The sequence below is a fragment of the Eptatretus burgeri genome, chromosome 16 (assembly GCF_056783735.1).
Source record: "Eptatretus burgeri isolate ZD-2024b chromosome 16, Ebu_testis_v1, whole genome shotgun sequence".
Lineage (NCBI taxonomy): Eukaryota > Metazoa > Chordata > Myxini > Myxiniformes > Myxinidae > Eptatretus > Eptatretus burgeri.
Genome location: NC_140976.1, coordinates 25263120 through 25281424, shown reverse-complemented (window position 1 = coordinate 25281424; position 18305 = coordinate 25263120). Strand labels below are relative to the sequence as shown.

Below are 18305 nucleotides of genomic sequence, written 5' to 3'. Positions count from 1 at the left end.
AAGCGACATTTTTTAATGGTATGATGATGATGGGCTCGGATGATAGGGTATGGGTTAAAATAGTGCTATATTGCATTAACTCCAATGGCTGATGTGTCCCTGACATCACTCCTCCTCGTGGCGCTATATATATATATATATATATATAATTACGGCTGTGGAAATTCGCAAACCACCATTCAGGTCCCGTAGGTGAGATATCTCTTAAGTACATGTGTAGTTAGCCCAAATCCGTTGTCTAGAGGGAATTTATGTGATTCATTCCGGCTGCGATCCTTTGAGATAGCCGTTTTTCTTTTTCTATTGTTATTTTAAACGACAAACCACGCAAACAACAGCCGCCACCAACTACGCCACAATGCCAACCGCGCTACAATTACCCTCACAACAACCACCACCATCTTCGCCACTACCCCCGCTGACGAACGCCATCCTCCACGGTCCACACTACGACGGTTTCCGCGTTGGAAACCGTCGAACGCAAGGAGGGAAAGAAGGCACAACGATGGCGCGTGGATTTTTCCCGCCTGTTTCTCCGAGGAGTGTGACAGAAGCGGGGTGAGGCAGCTGGCGCCCGATTGGTGGATGCGCGGTGTGACGCGGTCAGGGAGGAGGAACGCCCCTCTTCGAGACCTTTCTGGTTGAAAAGATGCTCAATGCAGGTGTCATGAGCCCTCGGGAAGTCCTTGGATGTCACCGGTTGTGCTGGTTAAAAAGAAGGATGGGACCACGCGTTTCTGCGTGGACTATCGCCAGCTGAACAACGTGACACTCAAAGACTCCTATCCCCTGCCTAGAATTGACGATACCCTCGACGCTGTTGCAGGCTCGAAATGGTTCTCAACTTTGGACCTCAAGAGTGGGTATTGGCAGGTGGAGATGGATAAGACAGGGAAGGAGAAAACGGCATTTTCCACAGGGAAGGGACTGTATCAGTTCACTGTGATGCCGTTCGGTTTGTGTAACGCCCCCGCCACCTTTGAGAGACTGATGGAGCGTGTACTAGGCGGCATGCCGTGGCAATCATGCCTGGTGTATCTGGATGACGTCCTGGTACACGCTAAAATATTTGGACCAGGTGTTTGGGCGCCTCAGGCAGGCAGGGCTGAAGTTGAGCCCGGAGAAAAGCCCGGGACTTTGCTCCTACTACCGGCGCTTCGTGGCAAACTTTGCGGAGATAGCCAGGCCCCTTCACCGGTTGACGGAGAAGGGGTTGAGATTTAATTGGACAGGGGAGTGCTAGGAGGCCTTCCTCAAATTAAAGGGGTGTTTGACATCCACACCCGTTTTAGCGTACCCCACTGAAGACGGGATGTATACCCTGGACAGGGAGGATTGGGAGCAGTCTTGTCTCAGACACAGGGGGGCGTGGAAAGAGTGATTGCGTATTACAGTCGGGCCATGAGTAGGCCCGAAAGAAATTATTGCGTAACTCGCAAGGAGCTATTGGCTATGCTGTCTGCCGTGAGCCATTTCCACCCGTACTTGTACGGGAGGAAATTTTTGGTTCGAACTGACCATTCCTCCTTGCAATGGCTCTTACGGTTTAAGGAACCGGAAGGCCAGATTGCAAGGTGGTTAGAAAAGTTGCAGCAGTACGATTTCAGTGTGGTCCATAGAGCCGGTAAGGCTCATGGAAATGCTGATGTGCTCTCTCGACGCCCCTGTCTGGGAGAAAACTGCAGGTATTGCATGAGACATGAGGAGAGGGACCAATTGGCCGACACCTCTCAGAAACTCCCAGTCCGGGTGGTAGGCCCAACTTTGCCACTAACCGCGGGACAGGAATTTGGTGGATTGGCATGGAGCACGGCCCAGCGCGAAGACCCCGTGATAGGGCCAGTGTACAAATGGGTCCAGGAAAACAGGAGGCCCAGTGGGGAGGAGATCGCCCCATTCGGAGCGTGAACAAAAGCATACTGGGCTCAGTGGAGGACCCTATAAATGAGGGACAACATCTTGTATCGCAAGTGGGTGGAGATTCCTTCCGAACAAACTTCTTGGCTGGTGATAGTCCCTTATGGGTTTAAGACCCAAATTTTGAAACAGGTGCACTGTGCCCGCGCCGGTGGCCATTTGGGCAGGACCAAAACAAAATCTCGGGTCCGCCGGAGGTTCTATTGGGTTAACATGGGGCGCAATGTACAGAACTGGTGTCGAGCATGCGACGCCTGTACTGCAAAAAAGGGGCCGGCACGGAGGATGAGGGCCCCGCTCCAACTAAATCAGGTTGGGGCCCCCCTTGAGCGAGTGGCCATGGACATTTTTGGGACCACTGCCCCCCACTTGCCAGGGTAATAAGTACATCCTCGTAATTATGGACTATTTCACCAAATGGCCGGAGGTCTTTTCCCTTCCCAACCAGGAAGCAGGGGTCGTGGCAAAGGCCTTCGTAGAAGGATTTACATGCCGGTATGGGATTCCGCAGGAGCTGCACACGGACCAGGGACGAAATTTTGAGAGCGAATTGCTAAAAGAGGTGTGCAGGCTCCTGGAAATTCGGAAGACATGGACAACGCCCCTGAGACCACAGTCTGATGGCATGGTGGAGATGTTCAATAGGACCCTGATCCTACAATTGGCTCTCTTCACCGCCACTAACCAGGAGGACTGGGACGAACATCTCCCGTACCTCCTGATGGCTTATCGCGCGTCCCAGCACGGGTCTACCGTGTGTAGTCCGGCGCTGTTGATGTATGGACGGGAGCTGAGAAGCCACGTCGATTTATTGTGCGGTCCGACGCCTGAGCGGCTTGATAGGCCCCCGGGGGAGGGCTATGCCCATCGGTTGGAGGAAGGCATGGAGAAGGTCCATGCCTTCGCATGACACCAGCTCCAACAGACGGGCATAAAGATGAAGCGCAGGTACGACCACCGGAGCCAGGTGAGCCAATACCCACCGGGGGCGAAGATTTGGTTCTTTAACCCCCGGCGGAGGAAGGGCAGATGCCCGAAGCTCACCTCACCTTGGCAGGGCCCGGGGGTCGTCCTGGCCCAAATCAGTGACGTGGTCCTAAAAATTTAAATGGGATCACGGGCCCTTCCCCGGATCGTCCACGTGGACCGCCTGAGACCTTACAAGGGCGACCTTACGCCCTCATGGATATGTCTTGCCGGAGGAGTCTGTGCTGGAACAGCCGCTCCCACAGAGGCGCAAGGCTCGCAGAGCCTTGCAACGAGTTCACGAGCCCAGTCGGGAGGGATGAAGTCCCCCCTGCGAATAAGGATTTGGGGACAGAGACAGACTTGTGAGTGTGTAGCGGGGACGTAGCTTCGCTACGTAGTGTTAAATGGAACGTACTGTAGTTTAAGGGATGACATGGGAGCACGAGTTAGTTAGGGGATGTAGTGAGCAGGATGGCAGGATTCAGCGAGTTGTGGGTTGTGAAGTGGAAGCATGTGCTTGGTGAGTGAGTGAGGCCAGTGGGTCTGTGTGAACGGAGCGAATGTGGAATGCGTGGTGCGATGAGTGATTGGGGGGAGGAGTGATTCCCGCCCAAGGGGCCCTGGGGTCAGTGTAAAGTGAGTTAGTGGGTTAGTTAAATTGACAAAATGGAGGTCGTTTTGTTGTTAGTGGGAGTGTAGGCTCGAAACCTGTTTTGGAGGGGTGCAGGAGCCCTGTTGACGGGTTGGGAGCGTGGCTACGAACGGTGAGTATAGCTGAGTGGGTACCCTGGGCACCGAGCTAGTCGGCCGTGGTAGGCCAAGGGCCCATGGGGGGGGGGGGATAGCGTAGTGGACACGGGTGTGCCCGCATGAAGCGGGGGCCCGGGGTGCCGTTGGCCGCGTGGGCAGTGCATTGGGCACGGGCATCCAGGGAAGGGGCCCGGGGCGCCAGCCTGCCACGTGAGCGTTTCAGGGGAGTCGCCAGGGAGGGCACTACCCGGTGTTTCGGGAGCTGTTAGGCTCGGAGGCAGTGTAGTGCCCGGGGGTGCCATCGTCGGAGAATCGGTAGAGGGTCGTGCCTGCCAAGGGGAGCCACGCGTCCCAGCCATGAGACCGTGTGAGGGCACGGGAAGAAAATTGGGGGTCGAGGCCCAAAATTGTAAGGACACCAACACGGGCGTTGGGAATCTGGGTTGTTAGAACCAATAGTTTCAGCGAGAGGCACTTGTTGAAAGCCCCAGGGTAGTTTATAGGTTAATGGATAGGGTAGATCGTAAGTGTACCCGTCCGCACCATCCATCCCTTCGCTCACGTTGTGGGCTGCGGGACCCACTTTGGGTTATAGATCCCTGAAGTCTGGGGAGGCCATCCTGAGGCTTTGTTGGGCCTCGACACAGGGTGCTAGCTCTCCCTCATTCCCCTCCAGGAAGGGAACGTAGGGGTTGGGAGTAGGCTAGGGGACGATAGGTTAGCCGAACAAGGACAGTAAAGGGGGTTGGGGGACGATTTATAGTGAGGAATAAAACCAAAAAATTTAATTGGGGCTAAATTGGGTTTTTACAAATCAAGGGAGTGGGTATGTACAGTGACAGGCAAAGGCGAGAGGTGGGAGGGAGACAGGTAGTTAGGTCTGAGCCCGCCTTCCGAGTGGCCAGCACCACCGCACTCCCTCCGCCAACCTCCACTACAAGGCAAAGGCCGGCCCACTTCATCGGCAGCTGTTGTTTTGCTGCAAGGCCTGTGCCGGCCGGATCGTCTGCAGCTGCTGTGCTTCAAGGCCTGTGCCGGCCAGTTCGTCGGCGGCTGTGTTTGCCTGCAACGGCCTTGTTCTGCAGGCTGTGTTTGCCTGCTGCCTTTGCCATGCCATGCCATGCCCACTGCCCTCATCTTCTTTTTGCCCCTTTTCTGTGCTGCATTTTGCCCTCCCCCTGTTCATTTCCATGCGCGCCGGAATCATCGGAAAGCAACAGTTTGCAAGCTGCAGGGACTACCCTGTAGGCAGCCACATCATGGGACCGCATTGGCGGCTCGTGCAACGTTGTTTGCTGCGTCAGATCTTCGCGCGTACTGTAGGGACTGCCCTCTTAGCAGCCGCATCACGGGACCGCATTGGCGGCCCGTGCAACGTTGTTTGCTGCGTCAGATCATTGTGCGTGCTGCAGGGACTGCCCTGTAGGCAGCCGCGCCAGGAGACTGCATTTGCGCAGCCCATGCGCCATTGTTCGCTGCGCCCATTTAAAAGGGGGAGGCCTAGGACTGCGTGTGAGCAGCCGGTCGCGTTCCCTGCCACCTGCATTGCATGAGCCAGAGACTGCATGCGAGCAGCCTGGCTCCCTGCTAACTGCTTTTCTCTTTGCAGACTCCATTGATCCATTGGCCATGGTTTCGTGTAAAATTTGTAAGTTAAGGTTAAGATGTACTGTACATATGAGTGCGCCCCCGGCATGTCTGTCTTAGCGCCGGCAATTTTATTTAAGCCGTCCATATGAGTGGGTTTGTTTCGTTAGTTACTCAGCCCTCAGGTTATTTATTTTGGGGACACGAATACCATGAATGTCGCACTCAGGGATCCGAAGGTAAAACGTACTAGGGGAGAACTACACATGATGGCACACGAAAATTTGATGACTCGGGACGAGTTTGTAAAAAGGGGAGGGGGTAGTGTTACGGCTGTGGAAATTCGCAAACCACCATTCAGGTCCTGTAGGTGAGATATCTCTTAAGTACATGTGTAGTTAGCCCAAATCCGTTGTCTGGAGGGAATTTATGTGATTCATTCGGGCTGCGATCCTTTGAGATAGCCGTTTTTCTTTTTCTATTGTTATTTTATACGACAAACCTCCACGCAAACAACAACCGCCACCAACTACGCCACAACGCCAACCGCGCTACAATTACCCTCACAACAACCACCACCATCTTCGCCACTACCCCCGCTGACGAACGCCATCCTCCACGGTCCACACTACGACGGTTTCCGCGTTGGAAACCGTCGAACGCAAGGAGGGAAAGAAGGCACAACGATGGCGCGTGGATTTTTCCCGCCTGTTTCTCCGAGGAGTGTGACAGAAGCGGGGTGGGGCAGCTGGCGCCCGATTGGTGGATGCGCGGGGTGGGGCAGCTGGCGCCCGATTGGTGGATGCGCGGTGTGACGCGGTCAGGGAGGAGGAACGCCCCTCTTCGAGACCTTTCTCGAAGCACCTCAAAGGGGGGTGGAGCAGAGAACGGGGCGGAGCCCCGCGGTATAAAAAGGGGTGGATCTGCGAAGAGGGTTGGTTGTTGTTGTTCCTGCCGAGCCTTTTGATCCTGCGGGCCTGTTCCTGCCGGCCTGTTGATCCCTGCGGAGCCCTTGATCCTGATGAGCCTTGGACCTTTTGGACAAACGACGGTGGCGCGAGAGAGAGCGCGAGAGAGAGAGAGCGCGAGAGAGAGAGAGCGCGAGAGAGCGTGCCGGAGTCGGTGTGGTCCCGAGACCCCGCTGGTGGGGACACATGTTCGGGCGCGAAGCACGAGCACGCCGGGGGAGCGAGGAGCTCTGCGCGCGGAGAAGGAATCGGTGCGCGCACAGGGAAGTGACCACTTCTATTTCTTTTGGGTTCTGTGTAAATGTCTGTGGGTGGCGCCGTCTGTAAAGTAGAACTGTATAAGTGTTGCCAGTGTGTGAGCGTAGTCGGTAGTAACTCTGTGTCGTTGTTGCTTTTGTTTTTGTTGCCATATGTGCATTTTGACTGTTTGACTGTATATGTGTGCTCTCCGTGTGTCGTGTAAATAAAGTGCTTGCATGTTGAACTGTGCCCGTTTCGCTTCGTCTCCTTCCTTTTAATTGACCCACCATCCTGCTTCACGTGAAGGGTTCGTGGTGGGCTTAATACGCCCAGTAATTAATCGGAACCATCAAGGCCGACGATAACACCGCTCGGTTATCACTGTAGCACGGAACGGACCGCTTAAGCGGTTCGTGTCCGGAGTCGGCCTGTGGCGTGGTACGATCGCCCGGTCGACCATCCGCGCAGGTACTGAGCTTGATCGAATTTGGCGAGCAACCCTCTCCTGCGCGGGTGGGCAATTGGCACGGTCGTGGTGGGTTAAACCCCCACCCGTGACTGGCTCCCGGCGTTGTTCCGAGATGGTCACGACAGAATTGTCCGTCCGGTGGGCGACGTTCCGCGATTCGAGTCACATGGCCGTCTACACGCCGGCGGGCTCGAATTCGCAACTATATATATATATATATATATATATATATATATATATATATATATATATATATATATATATATATATATATTGTTACGGCTGTGGAAATTTGCAGAACACCATGTTGGTCCTTAGTTAGTTATGCCGATAAGTTCGTGTGCAGTTAGATTTCCCCACCTTTGTTTAATGGAAATTATTCGTGTCACAGGGCTGTGATCCTTTGAGATAGTGTTTTTCTTTTCCTTTCATTATTTTGGAGCAACCACATCTTAACCACCATTACAACAACCACGATCGCCTCAAACCACAACAACCACGATTCCCCCAAACCACAACTCTCTATCTGTGGCGCGCGGATTTTCCCGCCTGCTTTTCCCGCGCTTTGGTGTGGGGGAAGTGCGATGCGGGTCAAAGGTCATGTGAAGGAGGGGCCCGATTTTGGGGGAATGAATCTCCCTGGACCTGTGCCAAGAATGATTCTCTTGGCCCCCGCGAGGTGCGCGGGGAGGGGGGCGAGAGGGCACGCCCCTTTTCTGGAAGGGGGGGGGCGGAGCGATAAACGGGGAGGAGCGAGGCGTTGGAACTGGGGAATATAAGGGTGCGCAGGACGCCAAGTAAGGAGGAGTTGTTGTTGGGGGCTTTTTGTCGTCGTTGAGGTGGTGCCTTCTCTTTGGGCGTGCCAAGTCGTGTGTGTTGTGTGCGGTGGTCCGGGTCGATGCGCGAAGGACGCGGACGGGAGGCGCCGCTTTGCAGCTCTGCCACGCAGCCTGCGCGCCCGGGAGGAGAGCGCCGGAGAGAGCTCGCCCACCATCGCACCACGAGGGTGCAGATAACCTGCAACGGTCTCGTGGGGTCCGTTCGGTCATCCAGGCTCCACGCCATAAAGGTCTATGGACCCTGTCTGGCGATCTCGTCCTTGGGGGTGGCCTTTTCTTTCCTTTTGAATGAATGTTGGTGGCGCTGTGTCCTGAAAGTAAAAACTGTTAAGTGACTCGATGATTGCTTATAGACGGCCGTAGTGCTTTCACCTTGCTCGTGTCTTTGCCCCCGTCCCGTGCATGATTGTTTGCCTGTATACGTGTTTTTGAATACCTGCATTGATTGCATGGCTGTATATGTGTGCTGTGTAAAATAAATGTGCTTTTGTGAATGTTACCCATTCGTTGTGTCTTTTTCCCCCATTGGAACGCCATATTGCATCTCGGAATATTAGTTGGGTTTTAAATACCCGTTAAATAGAATCGGATCCAGCGAGGTCGGGCGATAATACCCGCTCGGTTATCACTGCAGAACGGAACGGACCGCTTGAGCGGTTCGTGTCCAAACCGACCTACACGGTCTCCCGGTTGGCAACCCGCGCAGGTACTTAGGTAATTGATATTCGGCGATTGACCCTATTTTGCACACGCGACCCTATATTTAGAAAATTCGCTAGGCCGTGGTGGGGTTGAAGACCCACCCGTGACAGGGTTCCGGCATTGTGCCGGAAGGTCACGACTGAATTGTCCGTCTGGTGGGTGAGCGGCTACTATTGGTGAAAAGCAGTCGTTCGCACGCCGGTGTGCGCGAATTCGTAACAATATATATATATATATATATATATATATATATATATATATATATATATATATATATATATATATATATATATGTATAAAATGACCGTTTTATAGCCATTTTTCCCTGCTGTGCAGGGGTTGGGCTTTTTCTTGAGGCAATGTTTTATGGCCGGATGCCCTTCCTGACGCCAACCCTGGTCGCCTCTTACGACACACAGGGATATGGCACACCTATTCTAACCGGGACCAGTACACTGGTACTAATTTCGACGACCTCGGAAGGATGACAGGCTGAGTCAACCCCCTGGTGTTAATTCAGCAGCCAACGGGGCTTGAACTCAGGACCCTGGGATCCCAAGCCACCACCCTAACCACTAAGCCAACACCAGGCATATATATATATATATATATATATATATATATATATATATATATATATATATATATATATATATATATATATATATATATATATATATATATATATATATATATATATATATATATATATATATATATATATATATATATATATATAATATATTGTTACAAATTTGGAATTCAATTGCACACAACATACAGGTTCCTTTAGTCAGCTATGTCGATAAGTGCTTGTTCCCGAGATAGCTCACCTTCCATTGTTTGTTTCAAAATTGATTAGATGCGCTGCGGATCGATTTAATAGTTAGGGAACGAGCAATGGAGACATCCCTCCCCCCTCTTCTGCGAAGAGGAAGAAGAACCCTGCCGTCCCGTGATTCATGATGTCAAAAACTCCCCCCACCCGTGGTTGAGCGGGGGATGGATCACGAGGGCATGAGTCACGCCGGGCGCGGGGGATGGGGTGGAGAAGGGTAAACAGGAGATCCTTTCTTCGTTCGGGTGGTTCAGTAGAGCTTCGGCTCGAGCTGCTAAGAGGATAAGGAAGAGATCCTTGAGTTGGTTCGTGTTCGGGGGTTGTTCAGTCGAGCTTCGGTTTCTGCTTGGCTGGTTGTTCAGTTGAGCTTCGGTTTCTGTTCGGTGTGGTTGTTCAGCAGAGCTTCGGGTCCTGCTTGGCTCGGTAGGCTTTTTGGAGAGCTGCTTTGTTTTGGAAGGAAGTTGAGCCGGTTGCTCGGCTTGAACTGCGAATGGTGGCTTCTTCTTCTTCTTCTTCTTGGTTCGTGGAGCTCTTTGTTCTCCGTTTGGTTCCCGGCTTGGTGCGATTCTTCGACCTCATCTTTGGAGGTGGTTCCTCGGGGAAGTGACGCATCGACGGGAAGGATCGGCACCTCGTCTCACCCGCACGTGTTGAGAAGCGCGGGAGGATTCGCGGGAACTCGGGAAGGATAGTGGCTCACGACGATTGGATCCAGCTCGCTCTCGCTGGAGCCCGGGTCCGAACAACTTGAAGACCACACGAGGTGGAGAGGTTCGAGATAGGTTCTGGGTTTCAGCTCACCTGTCTTCCGAGCTGGAGCTTGTTATTAAAGGCCTCAGCCACCATTTCTTGGGTGTGTGTGTGTTTGTGTGCGTACGTGTGTCCGTGGGCCCGTGTCTAATAAGTAGTAAAAACTGTTAAGTGATTGTGTAGAACGGTTGTAGTTCTCCTGTCATGCGTTTTGGCCTTGTATAATTGCATACGTGCATGCCTGCTTACGTACTTTATTACAATAAATGTCCTTGTGTGAATGTAAACCTGTTCGTTGTGTCCCCTTAATTGAGCTGCCATCATGCTCTTGGAATATAGTTGGTTTTTAAATAGCCGGTAAAGTGTTCAGGTCCAATGGGACTGCACGATAATACCTCGCTCGGTTATCCCAAAAGGAAGCGAGCTGCTTCAGCGGCTCGTTTCCAAGCGGTCCCGTTGAGGTACAATCTCTCGATAACCTACCCGCGTGAATAATTAGGTAAATCGAAGATTTGGCGATCGGACCCTGTAGAGTGCGGACAAGGTTGTGGTGTGGTTGAAAACGCACCCGTGGCTGGTTTCCGGCGTTGATCCGGAAAGCCGCGACTGGATTGTCCGTTCGGTGGGCGAAGCGACTGCTATTGGTTCCTCGGTCATTCGCACATTCGAACAAGATCTACAACAATATATATATATATATATATATATATATATATATATATATATATATATATATATATATATATATATATATATATTATTTGAAGAGATGGAATATGCTGTCAGTGTTCTCGTGTATTATTGGTGAAGGTCTGTATTTCCGTATACCAGTGAAGCATTTGGCAGTATGGGACATATTCACAGCCGGAAGATGGTGTCACATGCCATACAGCCAGAATAACTACTGCCTGGAATAAATGGCAGGGACTGCAGTTTCTTCTCTGGTCACCATCGAGTCCTGACATGAATGCCCTTTAACTTGTGGATCAGGAATAATGTAAATGTCGTCCTATATTTCTTGATTGGTGAGCCGTGATCTTCCCAGCAGTATTTGGCTCGCGCTGGAACAAAATCTGCTCCACATTTGACAAAATCTGGATAAGTCTGTCATTACATAGAGAATATCACTGATTTGATGCCATCGCATGTTCAAGCAATGAATGATGCTAAAGGACATGCTACCAGATAGTCTTATTCAAATCCATTTGATTGTGTTCAGATCACAGGTTGTTAAAGTATAGTTTGTTTACAATGTGTGTTCATTTTATTCTGGCAAGGCACTGCAGGATTATGACACATGCTGTGCTGGACTGCTGCATTGAGATCACCGAATATGTTTAATAACAAAATGTCCCTTTCTTGTGTCTTCTTTAACTTTGTCAGGTATCATGAGCATTGCCTCGACACCCCTGCCCATTTTGCCAACCGTCTCCACGGTCCTAACTACAACTGCTCAAGCAGTCCCTAGTCATTCAATGGTGATGTCGGTGACCACATCTGCTGCCAACGGTGGTGGTTTGCCATTGTCCACAGGGCAGGTGCAAGGCCAGCAGATCCATGGTTACACCCTTCAGCTGCCAGCACAAGCTCGACTTTCCAGTGAGTGTCTCTTGCTTTCCTGCTCAACTTGTCTGATGTCAGCTTTTACATTTTGTAAACTTGACCTTTCTTTTTTTTACTCAAATATTAATGGAGGTTGATATTGTTGCATAAATATGTACTTGTTCATGGGTGTTCAATGTCCATGCATAGTTTTGTGTGCTATTGACAAATATCCTTGCTGTAATTACCCCATGCGCATAAGTGCAAAGCAAGGTTAAGCAATTGGTTCACTGTCAGCTGGACAGACAGACTAAGATGTGAGTCGATGATCGACAAACGACTTGATGCCAATTTTTGATTTTTATGTTTTGAAAATGTAGAATACAAACCTGAATATGAATTGTAACACAAACCTAAAGCTTAGTCCTTTGGCTCTGAATTTGGCAAATTGTATGGAGTTTCGTCCCGAGGGCGCATGCACACTCATGGTGTAGCATTTGCTTCAGTCTGGCAGTCAAAAAAAATTGAAAACCATTCCAAACAAGAAAGTTAGTTTTTGGGGACATCATAAGGGACACAAACGGGAAAGAAGAACTAATTTAATGTGTTAAATAAGGTGCATCCATGGTGGTAAACTTCTGATTCAATGGTGGTTTGTTGTTGTTGTTGTTTTTTTCAGCCTTTAAAACATTACTTTTATTTCACTTGATTTATATATTTGAACACTGAAGAGCACAAATAGTCATGTTTGCACTTCCAAAAACTTTCCGCCTCGTGCGGTCACACCGACTCCAACCCACCACGGTGCATTTCGAACCCATGACCCAAAATCCATGAGCCCACGATCCTGGCTGCTCGACCACCACCACCACAAGGAGCCCCGCAAAAGACTGCAGACCACGACCGCTGACGACGATGGCTCCAACGACGCACACCAAGAACAATGGCCACGATGACTGCTCTACTCTTTCCTTTCATGAGGTCCGAGGGATTTCTTCCCCTGGCCACTTGCCTCCTGATTGGACGGTGGCGAACATCCCATCTGGCTGGGCAGGGCCGCCCTGAGGTAACTAGTCTCTGGATTGGTCGGGGCGAACATCCCATCTGGCTGGGCGGGGCCGCCCTGAGGTAACTCGTCTCCGGATTGGTCGGGGGCTTCTGAGGTACTCGTATCCCTCATTGGTTGCGAGGCACACCCATCTCGCTGGGCGGAGTCGACCTCACCCCGCCTATGCCTGTGGCCCCGAACACGTGCGTAATGGCGATGATGGAGCGAAGGGGAGATTTAATGTAAAAATCCTGACTTGTAAAGAAACCCGCAGCGCACACATGAAAATAACCCATGAAACAGAAGGACGGGACCCTGACAATAAACACACACTTGCTGAAATAACTGAACTGTGGGGACTGCTGCCTGTTTGTGTGCAAATGGCTGCCAGATTCGTAACAGTATAACAGTGAGATTAGGACAAAAATGGTGGTACTTTGTGATCCAACTACAGAGCTAACTTTGTTCAAAAGATGTTTGTTGAAGTGCACTTTTTTCTCAAAGACCATTCCAAAATTTATCTGAGAATTGTTGGCAGAAGGTTCTGGCTCTCACTCTGGTTCTCTCTTAGGCCATGGGCCAGATATGGTCCACGTGCCCCCCCCCCCCCACACAACCCTTCGACCCCATATTTTTCTGAAGCCTTAGGTTCCCCTGAGCATGAATTAAACTGGTAACAGTGAATAAACTGGGACTCACTATCCATTTTCCAACCATATCTGACGGTACCCTCAAAATGTCAACTTTTCCTCGGTTTCGCACATAAATCCCCTGACTGATAATATCTCTGCAGTTGCCCAATAAGCATTAATATTAACAAATTATATATCAAATGAAAGATTATCACATGCAGATTTTCAAAATAGAGTCATCTGTCAAATTTAATCGCGTTATGTTTGTCCCAAGAAGTGATGAAGAGGAGTACCTCACCTTTCCTTTTGACAACTCAGATATCTGAAATAATAACGTATATTCATGCTCATTTTACCTGACACAAACAAATAAATATTTCTATGATATCACAAATTTTACTACCTTTCTATTGATACCAAAATTGTCCCACACCAACTAAAGATGTACCAGGTATTACGTCTTAAACATAAGTTCATCACTGTTACAACACCCAACATGTAGTCGCCAGTAAGACGTAAGACTGAGAAAATATGCCTTACTTCACATAAAGAATATAAATTATAAGTTTATTTAAGAAAAACAATTGAAACTTATTATGTCATTGTGCATGGATTACGCATAATATTCATTATCGCTGTCCTCATCACTCTCCAATGCCTGCTCTATATCATCAAACGCATCCATATCTGAATCCTCATCAGTCAGTGTCGTCAGGTGTGACTTCAGCAATGTCAGCCAGTTGCCGTGGGAGGACATCTTCATACCACAGAGGATCAAGGTTACCATCCTTTTCCTTCCAACCATGTCCCTGACTGGCCTTCGGAATCTGTGGTTGTGGAATATGCGCGGTCTTCCAAATCCGTACTTGGTGGTTTACTCTCCGAATGTGCTGGTTAAGAGCTCGCTTACAAGGTGGTAAGTTAGCCATATCCACATTCCAGTCATTAACCATCCCATAACGGAGTACAAAACTGTACAAGAATGCTTGCGTGCTGCTGAAGAGGCCACCAGAGAAGTTGGACAGCCTTGTGTCATTACTACATTTGACTTGGGAGTTTGCATGAAGGCCTACCCATTAGTGTGGAACTCACCAGACAAGTATGAGAGCCACATAATTCTAATTGGCACATTCCACCTCGTATGTGCTTGTATGAAGATGATTGCCAAAAAGATGGCTGGGTCTGGGTTAGCAGATGGTCTCCTGGAAGCAGGACTAATCAGTGGAGGATCTTTGGGTGGTGTGATGTTCGGGAAGCACTACGACAGAGCCCTACATTGTCACAAGATTATGTTGGAATGTCTTGAAAGATTGCTCATAGAGGAGTACCTCAAAGATAAAAGCACTGATGATCTGTTCTCGTCTTTCTCTGATGAATCATCAGATAAGCTACGTGCCTTAGTAGATTCCCACAGCCAAGATACTTTGAATGCTGTCTTTATGGGCAATTCCATTGTCCAATTCATAGAGCAGTATGCAGAATTCAAAAAAGGAGTCGCAAATGGACGTTTGAGGAAGACTGCCCAGCTGTGGTTGTCATACATGGACCATGTCTGTTTAATTCTATCACACCTTGAAGCCGTAAAGACAAACAACTTTCTTTTGTATGCTGCATCCATCATTCGCATGACGTCTCTCTTCTTCAGTTTCGGTGGACAGAACTGTGCAAGGTATCTGACATATTTATCTGTGTTCATAGCTAATATAGACAACTCACACCCAGGGGCATTATTATCACTGATCAAGAGATGAGCTATCAGTGTCGCACGCTCCTTTATCCCTGGCAATCGTTGTGCAGTGGATAAAACCATGGAGGAGACCTTCATGAGGCACGCTAAGTCACATGGTGGTGCTGGAACCAGTGCAGCAGGTACATCTGGACTACTCACAAACTACCAGGCCTACCAGAGATGGGTTAGGACAACACATGCAAGGTCTCTTTATGTTGATGCTGCACTTGGAATGGCTCACTTGTTGGACAGTGGAGCGGGAACAAAGCATCGTGATATACGTCCTACAGAGGTCACAAAAGGAGAGAAGTTGGTGAAAAGGGCCAAAGATGCCATAGGAAGTTTTCTTAATCCTTTCAATATAGAGACAAATGATCAATTGTTGATACTCTCATCAGGAAGTGCTGCATCTGATGCTGTTTCAGACGATGTTCTAAAGGCTGAAGCTGTTGGTGAAAAAGCACGGGATGAATTTATTGAAGCTCGACTGAAGAATAGTAAAGATTTATTTGAGCCTGTGAAGAGACTGAACCTCAAAATATTAGATAGCAGCATCCAAGATGTCAATGAAAGCCTGGATCTTAGTTTTGACTCAGGAAACCCATAATCCCAGCAGCTTCAACTCCTCATTCAGCACCTCGAGGGCCCCCAAGAGATCTCCTCACTGCACTGGGAGAGATCTCCTCACACTGGTGATGGCTCAACTATTTGTAATCTCATGATTGACAGCACGATATGGTTTCCGATCTCATGATTGACAGCATGAGATGGTTGAGTGCTGTCGCACTCGCAACTCAGGTTAGAATACGGTCCAGCCACATCGTATCTTTGTTATTATGTGAAGTACTTCACGTATACCGCAGAGTTAAGGTGCACTGGGAGAGATCTCCTCGCACTGGTGATGGCTCAACTGTTTGCAAATCAAATCCTCCCTTCCCTAATTTAAAACTTACCCCCACCTTAATGAATTCTGGTTCAATTGTAAAATGTTAACCAAAAATGTTTTGGAATTACCCCACAAGCAGGTCTGGAAAAATGCAATACGTATATACCAGGCCTGCGTTCAAGCAATCCGACCCTTCTGAGGAACTTGGTAGTCAAGGAAGTGGCACAATTACCTACCTAAAGGCCCTGTCACACCTTGACGTTTTAGCCAGTGTATGCCGACGTATGAAAAATTTGTCTAAAACGCTGGCGTACGTCGAATACGTTGTGGGTAAGTTTGGTATACGTTAAGAGCACGCTGAAGCATGCTGGCATACGTCGTAGTACGCCGAGCTCGTCGTCATTTTAAGCATGGTCAAAATTTTTCGACGTATGCCAGCGTATGACTCACACGTTCCGCATACTTTGGCCATAAGTTGTAGGCACGTTATGCGATCGTTGACACGTCGACACACGTTACTTGTAAGTTACTCGTAAGTCGAAACACGTCGAGGTAATGTTTAGCGTACCCGAAACTTATTTCTAACCTATGAGTAACGTGCTTTGAACCTATGTGTAACGTATCTCCAACGCATATTGACGTATGTAGACTTGTTTGATTGACGTCTTCCGGACGACCACAGAACTGACTGAACGTGTTTCTAACTTACAGCTATCGTATAATGGCGTATTGGCAGCGTTTAGGGGAATTGGTATATAAAAATGGGCTTCACAGGAGGAACCCATCAGTGTTTCAGACTCCATGGTGAGTCGATGTCCATGTTAGTAGTATCAGTAGTAGTAGTAGTAAGTGAGCGTGTCAGTAGTAGTAGTAGTAGTAGTAGTAGTAGAAGAAGTAGGTCCATGTCAGTAGTAGTAGGTGAGCGTGATGGGGAGGGTGTGGGTGATGATGGATCCTCCTTGCGTCCGCGTCCACGGCCACGGCCACGAGACTTCTTGGCAGCATTCTTCGAAGTTTTCTTCGGCATGGCGATGATGTTGACACTTCGATGTCAAGCTTGGTTATGATTAAAATCGTCGAGCGGCAGCGTCCATTTAAATAGTCGAGCGGCAGCGATTTAAATCGATGAGCGGCAGCCTATTAATAGGCTACGCCATGTGATCATCGACGATATGCTGCCGCGCGCTATGCATATGTTAGACTATCGTTGGGCATACGTTGTGAACGCCGACAACACCATAAGCATTCGTTGGTATAAGTTATCTATAAGTTATCGAAACGTTCTGTATACGTTACTAATACGTTATGCATACGTCCAACTCGTTATGAATACGCCCAAAACTGAAAAAAACATCAATAGTTCAGCGTAGAAAAACATTTAAAAAAATGCCGAAGAAAACTTCGAAGAATGCTGCAAAGAAGGCTCCTGGCCGTGGCTGTGGATGCGGATGCAAGGAGTATCCATCATCACCCACACCCAAAACTGAAAAAAACATCAATAGTTCAGCGTAGAAAAACATTAAAAAAAAAATTTCGAAGAATGCTGCAAAGAAGTCTCCTTCTTTGCTCACCTCCTACTACTGACATGGACCTACTACTACTACTACTACTGATACTACTGACATGGACCTACTACTACTACTACTGATACTACTGACATGGACATCTACTCAACATGGAGTCTGAAACACTGATGGGTTCCTTCTGTGAAGCCCATTTTTATATCCCAATTCCCCTAAACGCTGCCAATACGCCATTATATGATAGCTGTAAGTTAGAAACACATTCAGTCAGTTCTGTAGTTGTCCGGAAGACATCAATCAAATACGTTAGACATAGGTTCAAAGCACGTTACTCATAGGTTAGATACAAGTTTTTTTTTCTCCAGAAATATCTGAGCAATGTCCCTTCTTTGGAACTCTCGAGACCTTGTCACATGCTTATGTTGAATGTGCATGCTTGATTCCTTTGTTTGGGTACGCTAAACATCACCTCGGCATGTTTCGACTTGTGTGTAACTTACAAGTAACGTGTGTCTACGATCGGATAACGTGCCTACAACTTATGGCCAGCGTATGCGGAACGTGTGCGTCATACGCTGGCATATGTCGACAAATTTTGAGCATGCTTAAAATTTGTCGACGAGCTCGGCGTACTACGACGTATGCCAGCGTACTTCAGCGTGCTCTTAACGTATACAAAACTTACTCATAACGTATTCGATGTGTGCCAGCGTATTCGGCAATTTTTTCATACGTCAGCATACGCTGGCTAAAACGTTAAGGTGTGACAGAGCACGACGGTGATGTTGACACTTCGGTGTCTAGTGCGGTTATGATTTAAATCGTTGAGTGGCAGCCTATTAATAGCCTACGGAACGTGATTGTCGGTGATGCGCTGCCGCACGCTATGCATACGTTAGACTTTCGTTGGGCATAT

At 48.9% G+C, this 18305-nt stretch overlaps 1 protein-coding gene across 8 annotated transcripts in view; it reads left to right on the top strand.

Moving 5' to 3' along the window:
- The window catches only part of EP400 (E1A binding protein p400), a 144870-nt gene that overhangs the window by 45706 nt on the left and 80859 nt on the right, over nucleotides 1–18305 (top strand). For all 8 annotated transcript variants that reach the window (XM_085859265.1, XM_085859266.1, XM_085859268.1 and 5 more), the window contains one exon: nucleotides 11413–11628. In XM_085859265.1, the coding sequence (XP_085715391.1) occupies nucleotides 11413–11628 (216 nt within the window). The remainder of the gene's footprint in view (nucleotides 1–11412; nucleotides 11629–18305) is intronic.